The sequence below is a fragment of the Gavialis gangeticus genome, unplaced genomic scaffold, assembly GCF_001723915.1.
Source record: "Gavialis gangeticus isolate Ggan-Ray unplaced genomic scaffold, GavGan_comp1, whole genome shotgun sequence".
Taxonomy (NCBI): Eukaryota; Metazoa; Chordata; order Crocodylia; family Gavialidae; genus Gavialis; species Gavialis gangeticus.
This window is the reverse complement of record NW_017729031.1, coordinates 7,195,170-7,205,739: the sequence shown is the minus strand read 5'-3', so window position 1 is coordinate 7,205,739 and position 10,570 is coordinate 7,195,170. Positions and strand designations below refer to the sequence as shown.

The following is a 10,570-nucleotide window of genomic DNA, read 5'->3' as shown; positions in this document are numbered from 1 at the left end:
TGGGGGGCTGGGGGAGTGGGCAGGGCCAGTGGGGGTCCCCCCCATGGTCCTCTCCCCCTCCTCCAGCCCCACAGACCCTACTCTCCGGCACTGGAGCCCTGGGGCTGAACACGTGACCTGGCCAGCTGTGTGTTTCAGCACCAGGGCGAGAGCCAAACTCAGAGACGCTCTGTGCAGCCAGAGCATCTCTGTGGAGGACCCAGCCTCCGGTTGCCTCAGGGCATGGCTCCGCTTTTTTAAACTGTGATTTTTTTAGACTCCTGGATATCCAGGAGTCTCATTTTCTCCCTGCACTACAATCTTGCAGCACAGGGAACATTTTTTTTTCCCACATGTGCCTGTCGCCCCTCCTCAAAGGGGTTTGAGGCAGGGCAAGAGGCACGTGCACGATCGTCTGAACACGGCCATGCTGGGTATTCCAGCCCACCATCAGAAAATGGTGTTGACCCCTGTCCTAGAATATTGGCATGGATAGCTCTGTAAAATATTTTTTTGTAAATAGGCTTTGGGTATTTTTACTTCTTTACATGATATAAAGGCACAAGAGGTTTTTTTCAACTGCTTGGTACCTTTTACTGATCTTTCATACATTTGCTAGCAGAGCTCTTGAAATTTTGTTTGTTTTGACAATTGTAGAGATGGGTGGGAATAAAATGATTGCAAAAATATACTTAATCCAAGATTATCTCACAAAGAAATGATGTGAGTAAAACAAAGTAAAACCAACCCAAGGAGTTTTAAACAGTCTTTAAATTAACAAAAAAAATTCCTTCCTTGCTCCATTTTCACTCTGTGATATCATCATTTTGCTAGTTTCCCAGTAGCCATCATGTCTTTCAGCATAGAACACCTGGATTTCTAATATTAAAAAAAACAGAAAAAAATACAAAACCCTTACAATGTCCATCATTTTCAGACCTCTTTTTGCATATTATTGAGTCACCAAGAAAAGACGTAATTCCACTTTTTTTTAACTGCACAGGTCACATTTAATACTTTTTCCTGATGTATAAACTTCTTTCACAAGCTTCAAGCCATTGCTCCTTGTTTTACCCCCTTCTAAAACTGAATGGGTCTTCCCTTTTCATATGTTTCATTAATTTTCTTTACGTATTGCAAATTTGGGTTCGCTTAGCCGCCTTCTTCTCACACATACTTTGTAATTTTTTAGACAAAGAGGATAAAACTATGTAAGCTTTTTATGTACATTGAATAGACTCCAGTGAACAATTTAGCAGTGAGCCATAGCACAAAAGGAGACTTCAACCCTGTAGCAACAAGGGATGTATGTTATTGCATATTTGTTAGATGACATTTAGTTACAAGCCATGTATAACCTTTTTCAGATACTGTGGGGATGAACTACCAGATGATATCAGCAGCACAGGTAATATTATATGTACTATTTAGGATAATATGTATGTATGCATGCATGCATGTATGGATGTACATACAAACTTCTTTTTCTCCCAGTTTCTCATAGCCCAGGGAACCCAGATAGCTGTAAATTAGATTTTTACTTCATGGCCAGCATGCCATAATCCATCATGCAAGCTTGCTAGCATCAACCTTGACAAATACTATTACTTACAAATAAAGGTAAAGGAAGAGAAATACTGAAGAAGTCTTGTTAAAAAAAAAGAATTAGGAAACAAGTCTGCAGGTCTTTACTCAACAGGAAACTCCAGTGGGGATGTTTTGTACAACACATGGGAAGACTGTGCTGAGACTAGTCCTCTTAAGCTACAGAACCACAAGTAGTGTAGCCAGCTCAGGGCTATGCTGCACATACCCAGTAAATGGCCTCTTAGTAGAACTAGATGGTGCTCATGCACTGCTGCTCTAAAGCAGCTACTGTCATTCCAGTTTAGGAACCAGTGCGTGCAAAGCAGCTGTGGTGTGTCCCAGCACAGCAGTTGTGTATTTCAGCACAGTGCTGCCTTGCCTGTATGGAGACAGGCGTTATCACAAAGTAACTTCACTGATCCAGTCCCCGGTTTACAAGGCATACCCACACACTAATGGCTTCTGGGCTCTTGCATGTCAATGTTTCCAAAAAATAGATACACATTTTGGAATTTCAAAATTTCTTGAAAACTGGAAATATTGAACTGTCTTTCACACCAGAAGTGCTCAGTTTCAGTCAGCTCTGGCAAGAAGTGATCAGCCACAGCCACGAAGTAAACTTATCATGCTTCAAATGAGGAGTTATCCATGCATATTTCCCCCCCAACCCCAGACCTGAAGGAGCCTTTGTGCCCAAAAACTTGTCTTACATCTCTCCCAACTATACAGTTTGTCCAATAAAAAAAGACAACAAAAAACCATCACTTCTCCAAAATCAGAAGCAGTATAGCTTCAGAAGCAGCATATCCATACAGACAGGCTAGCAGGGTGGTGGCTACACAGCTCCCAGTTAAAGGCAGACTGTGCTCAGGAGCATGGTAATGTGATTATATAAACATAAGGATCAAGGGCTGTAGGATTTAGATCCTGTATTTTTTTGTGGGGAAAAATGTATTTCTGGAAGCAGAACATGAAAAAAAGAATTCCAAAGCAGCACATTTTCATTCGTCCAAAAGGACGTAACTTATTTTTTCTTTCTATTCCTCTAGGAAATGTCATGACCTTGAAGTTTTTGTCAGATGCCTCTGTGACAGCTGGTGGCTTTCAAATTAAATATACTGCTGTAGACCCACCTTCAAAACCAAGTGATGGAAAAAATACAACTTCACAAGGAAAAATAAACGTCTTACCTGGAAAATTTGGCATTTTGTAAACAGACAGATCAACAGAGAATGTAACTAAAAGGTACTGCTATTAAAGACAGATTTTAGAATTCACGTTAGATATTGTTAAATACGTTACAGGAATAGCAGCTGCAACAGCCATTTGTCCTTTCATCTTTCTGAGTCTTTTTTATTTTTGCTTTTAAAACACTTCTTAATAGAGTGTATTGGGAAATAACTTTGAAAACTGGATTTAATGATAGACTATTATTCTCTAGATCACAAAGAGTGAGTGAAACTAAAGGATTTATTCTCACAGGGTGTGTCTACACACTGTCCTACAGTGACGTAGCGATGCGCTATGTTGCCATACGGCGAGCTACGGCAATGTAGTCATCATGTGGGTCTACGCGTGATTGCCAACTATGTTGCCGTAGCAGGATATTCCCCCCCCCGCCAGCATAGTGCACACACCACTACAATGATGTAGCAATGAAATCTAACCGTGCGCCGCATGCACAGTGCAGTAAGCACCCGTACTGCGTTGTGCTTTAGCACTTCCAAAAGGAAATGCTAAAGCATGGCACTGTAGCACATTGTTATATGTTGTATGCAATATGTAGACACACCCATAGGTTTCCTAACTAATCCTTTTTTAGCATAATACACTCTTTTTTCTCCTCAGCTCTTGTGTCATGTCACTGAAGGATATTTCTGTAGGGAGACTAATGTTCAATCAGAGCAATTCATCTCTTATATTTTTCTTACTTTTCTGTCGTACCTATGTATTTAGTGCTGTTCAGACTTTGCTTTCCCTAGTCTTGTTTCCTTTCTGGAACACTTTTTAAAACTAATCACTTTCCCTGGATCCAGAAAGCCCTTAAAGCAACCCTCACTCCATGGTAGACTGCTTCACAGTTTAAATGCATCTTGAGAGTTGGCCTCCTGAGCCCACAGTTGGAGAATCTGAGGTATCTGAAGTCAAAAATGATGAACCAGCATGACAAGCACAACATCTATTATTGTATTGTCCTCATCACGTTATTGTGATCTGGGCTGTAAACAATTAAACAGAGTTTGTCATGTCTTCCTTGCCTAGTGCCAGACCATTCCAAGTATTTTTACTTCTCAGACTTTACCCATTAATGATGAACTATTCTCTGATACCTGGGAAAACTGGGAAACTAATGCACCAAATTAAACTGTCCACTGACCACCAATAAACCCTTCTTCAAGATACTGACTACATGTTATATTTTGTTCATACCAAGAAGACTCACTATACTGACTGGGAAAAACATTGAGCATTTTCCATGTTTTTAACTTTCTGTTAAACCCGAGCCCAACATATCATTAAATCTACCTTTTTCAATTATGTCCAAAATTTCCAGCCTGTGGTGTTATTTTTTTCCCTCATATATTTTAGAATGTAGTCTATTTTTTGTGTTATGGTTAACACTTGGTTCATTTTATACTAGCAAATTTTTTCAATATTAGATGTTTTCCTGACCTACTGTTCAAGTTAAGCCTTTCCAGCGACTTCAGTGGGCAGTGGAATGGGTGTTAAAGGCTTACGTTTTTTGGGATGCATTCCAGACAAAAATAGTAGAGCCTTCAGCCTAATCAGGCCTCTCCCCAGATAAGATTCAATATTACAGCATTAATAATTGAGTGACTTCTGCAAATTCTAGCTTTGGGATTTTGTGAGTTTGAACCTTAAATGAGAAACCAAAATCAAACTATAAACAAGAGTAGAGATAGCATATTGCTGGAACCACAAAAAACATGGTTTTCACTTCCAGCATGTAACATAAGAGTTATGGAAAACAGTTTTATTTTTCTAATTGTTCAATAATTAGTGTGTTTTCAGCCATTACAAAATGAAGTAATCTTTAGTTCTGTAGTCTATGAATATTCTTTTTTCTAATAGTGAAATGACTATAGTAATTCAGTTTTCCTCAAACTAACTGGCTATAAAGTAATATTAAATCTGTAAATAAATTATGATTAATTAAATCCAAGTGGCCTTTTCAAATAACTAGGTCTTACCATCAAGATCTTACAGGAAACCCATAAATTTGTATACCTATAAAAGCCCACTCCAGCTGACTTCTGCACAAATCTGGGCTCAGCCCAGGACAGCAGCAGCAGCAGAAGCAGCAACAGGTGGTTCCCTCCTGTTGGTCCCCCAGCATTTCTTGCCAGCTGGGGAGTAGACATAGGGCAAGGGAACAGCCCCACTACTGCCACTGTCTCTAGCCAAACCCACCTCCATGTGCAACTGGAGCAAGCAGGAAGCAGTTCTGGAGGTCCTCTTGCCCTCCCACCTCACCCCAAGGTCAGGTGGGGACAGTGGAAACAGTGGGCAGAAGGGGAAACAGGAGAGGAGTGAATGTGCAGCTGGGCAGGGAGATGAACAGAAGGGAGAACAAAGATTTTTACATGCTTGAGGAACTTAAAAAAGATGCCCCAGTGCTGCTTCTGTAGTACAGTTTGCCTTCGGTAGTAATTTGTAGTACTTGGTATTTCAGAAGAGACTGGGAGCTGGGGTACAGCTGGCTTCAGCACGGGATGCTGCTCTTGTATCCCCCTTTCTGATGTCCTGGATTCACCCACACTCTCATGTCATATTTTTCTTTAAATATGTGTACTTATTTTGCAGTCTTGTTTCCATGTTCTTTAAATGTAAAATGAATAAACTTAATTTATCTTAATTTTTGTTAATGCTGTATGAGAAACAATCTCCCTGTGTACACAATGATGAGTTCTGAATTAGTTGTTACGACTCAGGAAAGAAACCTTGGAATCATTGTAAATAGTTCTCTAAAGATATCAGCTCGATGTATGCAACAACAGCCAAAAAGCCAATACAATGCTGGGCATCATTAAGAAATAAATTGCAAACCAAATGGAGAATATTTTCATGCCATTGTACAAATTCATGGTGTGCCCACATCTTAAATAATGTCTGTAGTTCTAGTCCCCACATCTCCAAAAGGATGTTTATAGACTTAGAAAAGGTAAAGAGAAGGGCAACCAAAATGATCAGGAGCCAAAGCAGTTGCCATACCAGGAGAGACTAAAAAGGTTAGGACCCTTTGGACTGGAAAGGAGAAGGCTGAGGGGGGTTATGGTAAAGACCTATAAAGTCATGAAGAGTATGGACCAAGTAAACAGGACATTGCTGTTTATCAAATCACCAGATACTAAAATAAGGGGGAACCCACTGAAATTAGTTGGTAAGAGGTTTAAAACTAACAAGTGAAAGTTCTTTTTTATGCACTACATTTAGCATGTGAAATTCATTGCCGCAGGAAGTAGTGGAGGCAGAAAGCACCTCCAGGTTCAAAAAGGGACTGGATAGATCAATGATAGATCAATTAATAGCTATTGAACAGAATGTTTGGAGATGTTTCCTCTGGCATCTCCAGTCTAGTAATTGTGGATGTCAGGAAGGGTATCAAATAGGGGAACAGATGATTCCAGAGATATGTAGTTCGATACTCTCCCATCCACTTCTGCTACTGTTGGAGATGGGCTACTGGGCTAGATGAACCATTGGTCTGACCCAGTATGGCATTTCTTATATTCTTATTTTTAATTAATGTCTTCATGATATTCCTGTTATAGTACAACACTTACTGGAGTTCAGCTGAAAAAGTTGTTTTCACCTGTGTCAGGAATTTTTCAGATTGTATGTCTTTAATCAAAGCTAACTTTAATTTTTGCTAGCACTGTCAGGTACAACAAAGACTGCAGCCTCCAGTTTGCCACTGAATTTAAAGATAAACAATAATGGTGATAATTAATGTTAGTTTCTGACATAAAGATTTTTTTAAAAACAATAAAAGCCACAATATGACAAATGTTCTTCATTTCCACACGATCATTCTACATTATTGCTTTATCATTCCATAAAATGGAATAGGGTGAGTTATGGATCATGTTATAAAAATATTCCTGACACTTTGAACACTTTTGTTACCCAACAGCAATAGCAATGACAGAGTAGTGGAATAATTCAAAGTCTGACATCCAAAATCCCCTGAAAGGGAATAAAATACCACATACAAAATTAAAAATCACACAAAAAACGATTCTTGCTTTTTACTGAGCCATAATATGAGTGCAGCCTCTGTAATTCCAAATTCTCTTACTACGAGCCTTGCAGTAATGCCAGTGGAAAAAAAGTTTCATATTACATATTTAACAGAATCAAGATGCAGCTATTCAGTACTGAACCAAAAAATAACTGGCACTTCTAAAATCCTGCCACCTAGTGGACTAAACAAGAAGGCTATTTTAATTTTTCATAGGTGTATTGTTTTTTATTTTTGTGAAGTCATCAGCAGTATTTATTACTCATAGACTGCGAACACTAAGCTGGCCTGTTAACATTTTATTTAAGATAAAACATGAACTGTTTTGACTAACCAAAAAGTATGATGTCTTAAAATGATGTGGGTTAATATATCTGCTGAAAGTAACTAAGGCTAAAAAAAGCAATCTCCATTGGACAGTTGTGCAGTCGGTAATGACATCATTCCACAATGTGTTACTTTCCAGCATGTAACACCCTTGAGGATTCTGTTATAATACTGTATATTAGAAGCTAATTAATAGCTCTACAGGTGCTTCAGTCAGGAAGATACAAGAAGTACTACTAAAATTTGTGCTTACCCTTGTGAAACTTTGTGTTGTCTGCACTTCAAATATGTTGTAGATTAGCTTGAGTCATTTCATATTCAAGTGACTTGCTTCCACATATAAAATCGTTATTGCAAATCATCCAGCATTTTAACAAGGTTTAGTAAACACATTTTGACAGCTGTCTCCTAAGATGTGGAATAAATTTAGCCACAACAAATTAGGTGTTTTTGTATCGTCATCTGAAACAATTGTTGGGCATTTGCAAAGTCCTCCTACTGCAATCTCATATTGCTTTCCGGTCACTGCCACTGCTATGGTGACATAACGGCAAAATCTAACCATGTGCCTTACGCACAGTGCAGTAACCACCCATACTGTGCCATGCTTTAGTACTTCCAGAAGGAAGTACTAAAGCATGGCATAGTAGCAACGTCACTGTACGGCAGCACATCATAGTATCATAGTGCTTAGGGTCGGAAGGGACCTAAACAGATCATCAGGTTCAACCCCCTGCCCTGGGCAGGAATGGGTGCTGGGGTCATATGACCCGTATAGATGCATCCATTATGGAGCAGGTATGTCTTCAGCATCACTGTAATCCAATACAGTGGCAGTGTGACCTGGATGTCCCCAAATACACCCTGCTCACCTGTTCCTGCTCACAAGCTTCAAACCCAAAAATGTGCTGGTGAGGTCAGTCCCAGGTCTCGTTATAGTCACCTGCAAAACTTTAATGTGCTTGAGAGTAGACTTCCAACAAAGCTATTAGAATTTATCAGGCAAAGTCATCAGCGAAGGTGGAGAGTGGACAGCGGACAGTACTCCAACACAGGACACGATAGAAAATGCAAAATACTGCAAAAAGGATACCTAAAGCAGACATTTATAAGCAGCTCAAGACTGGAGTCTACAAAAACACAGCATATGGAACTGTACGTATTGTGGCAAACAACACAGACCTAAACAATATCCAGTATTTGGGGAAAAAGAGATGCAAGAGTTTGCAAGCATCAACAGAGGGTGTGCATCATGGACAAAAAGGATGGTACCAGCACCATTAGCTCAAATGAATTGTTTGTAAGAGCAATGACATTTCAGAACAAGTGGACTACCGGCACAAATGGAACAGTTAATTTTGTATTGGACACAGATGCATGAAGAAACAGCTTGTCAGAATACTGATATTACCACTGGAAGAAAAACCACAAGTAGTAGAACTTAAATGAGTAAAATTTAAGTCTTACAGTGGTGAGCTTACACCCAATGAAAGGGTATGTAAACAAAATATATGGGTAAATAACAAATTGGAAAGATACAATTTGTAATCATACCAGGGCAAAACAGCAATTATTGGGTTAAAAACTGTCTAGCCTTTGGTCTCTTCAAGAGGGTGAACCTGCTGAATGGATGAAGGATCAAAAAGATTAAGAAAGAGTTCAGTGTTGTCCTTCAGAGGACCGGGAACCTCTCAAGAGAGTAGAGAATGTTGCTGAGAGATCCCAACATCCCAGAATATATGATCCTAGAAAAGTTCTCCTTGCCCTAAGGCAGAGGCTGAAAGAGGCATTAGATATGCCTGTTGTGCAGTTTTAGAGCGAGTAGAAAAACCAACAGAGTATGTACGCTCACTGGTCACAGCAAAAAGAGAAAAGATGATGCATTTGTTCATTTATAAACCCCAAAGTCTTAAACAAATACATAAAGATTAATATTTTCCGCTGCCTACCAAAGGAGAAATTCTGAAACAGAGGGCAGAGGCTAAATATTTTTCTGTGCTTGTTGCATCAGCAGGATTCTGGCAGAGGCACTTAGAAAAACAGAGCACATGTTTTTTCACATTCAGCACCCCTTTGGGAGACTAGATTTCTCCGATTGCCATTTGGGTTTTGTTCTGTAGATGAGATACTTCAGGGGAAAATAAAACAAGTTTCCTAGGCTATAGGTGGTACTAGGTACCAGAAAGAGACCATTTAAATCTGGGGAAAAAGAACAAAAGAGAATGATAAGAGGCCCTGTACATCTGCAGAAAGAGTCAGCTATGAGCCACTGTCTGGTATTATTGCTCAGTTTGCAGAGTTCATCTATCCCATATGAGCATTTTTAAAGATTGCAGCTTTCAGTTAAGTGCTGTGCTGTTTGCTGGACAGTGGACACTGTATTCACACAGCGGGCTGCCCAAGATGTTCATCATGGACAGTGTTGTTTTAAAGCATCTGTATCCAGATCTCAATCTGTTCAGCTTGACCCAAACTTCTCTGTGAGGGTCGTGCCCAATGGGAGACTCATTTGGTATTGGTATAAAACGCTGTAGGAATAGATTCCAGACCAGACTACTCTGAATGATCATTTCATTTCTATTCACCCCACCCCTTACCTAAATTTATCGCAACACACAAGGCCACCCTGGCCTGCTGGGCTCTCCACAGGCCCAGAAACCTGGCAGCAGGGGAGCGGTGAGGGTCTTTCTTTTATCATTTGATCTAATGCCCAAGGGTGCAGGGAATGTGTGTGTGTGTGCGTGCAAGCTGTGCAGCCTTTTCTGAGTCTCTGTGCACTGTTAAGTACAGTGTCGAGCTCTTTAGTGAGACAACTTCTGGACCAAACAGGAGCACAATAACCTGCTGGGGCATAAACTCCTGCAAGTGCAGTGGTTCTGAGCACTCTGAAGTTGGCACCCCATGTCATGCTGGCTAAATGTTGTAAGACAGCTATCTGTGCAGAGACTTGACTGCTGACCTTATACATGTGTTTTTAGAGGTGAGGGAAAGGTCTAATGCGACTCCTTGGTAAGCTGGGATATGCTCATAAGGAAGGATGTGGTTGCCTGCTCTGATTTCATAGATTTCATAGACATTTGAGCTGGAAGGGACCCTGGAGGATCATCGAGTCTAGCCCCCTGCCCCAGGGGCAGGGAGTCAGCAGGGATCATAGGATCCCAGCAAGATAAGCATCCAAATGTGTTTTGAAGGCATTCAAATTGGGCGCTTGAACTGCCTCAGGTGGCAGTCTGTTCCAAACCTTGAGGGCTCGGACAGTGAAGAAGTTCTTTCTTATGTCCAGCCTGAGCCGGTCATAGTGGAGTTTGTGACCATTCGATCTTGTCATACCTTGGGGGGGTTCTGGTGAACAATTGTTCCCCCAGATCCCAATGAGCACCCTGATAAGCTTATAGGTGGCCACCAGATCACCCC

The 10,570-nt window shown here is 40.4% G+C and overlaps 1 protein-coding gene across 1 annotated transcript in view; it reads left to right on the top strand.

Moving 5' to 3' along the window:
• Window positions 1–4,628, top strand: part of TNFAIP6 (TNF alpha induced protein 6) — a 31,032-nt gene extending 26,404 nt beyond the window's left edge. Inside the window, exons 5-6 of the mRNA XM_019522427.1 lie at window positions 1,347–1,387; window positions 2,616–4,628. Coding sequence (XP_019377972.1) covers window positions 1,347–1,387; window positions 2,616–2,779 — 205 coding nt within the window. The 3' untranslated portion in view covers window positions 2,780–4,628. The remainder of the gene's footprint in view (window positions 1–1,346; window positions 1,388–2,615) is intronic.
• Window positions 4,629–10,570: the final 5,942 nt, after the last annotated feature.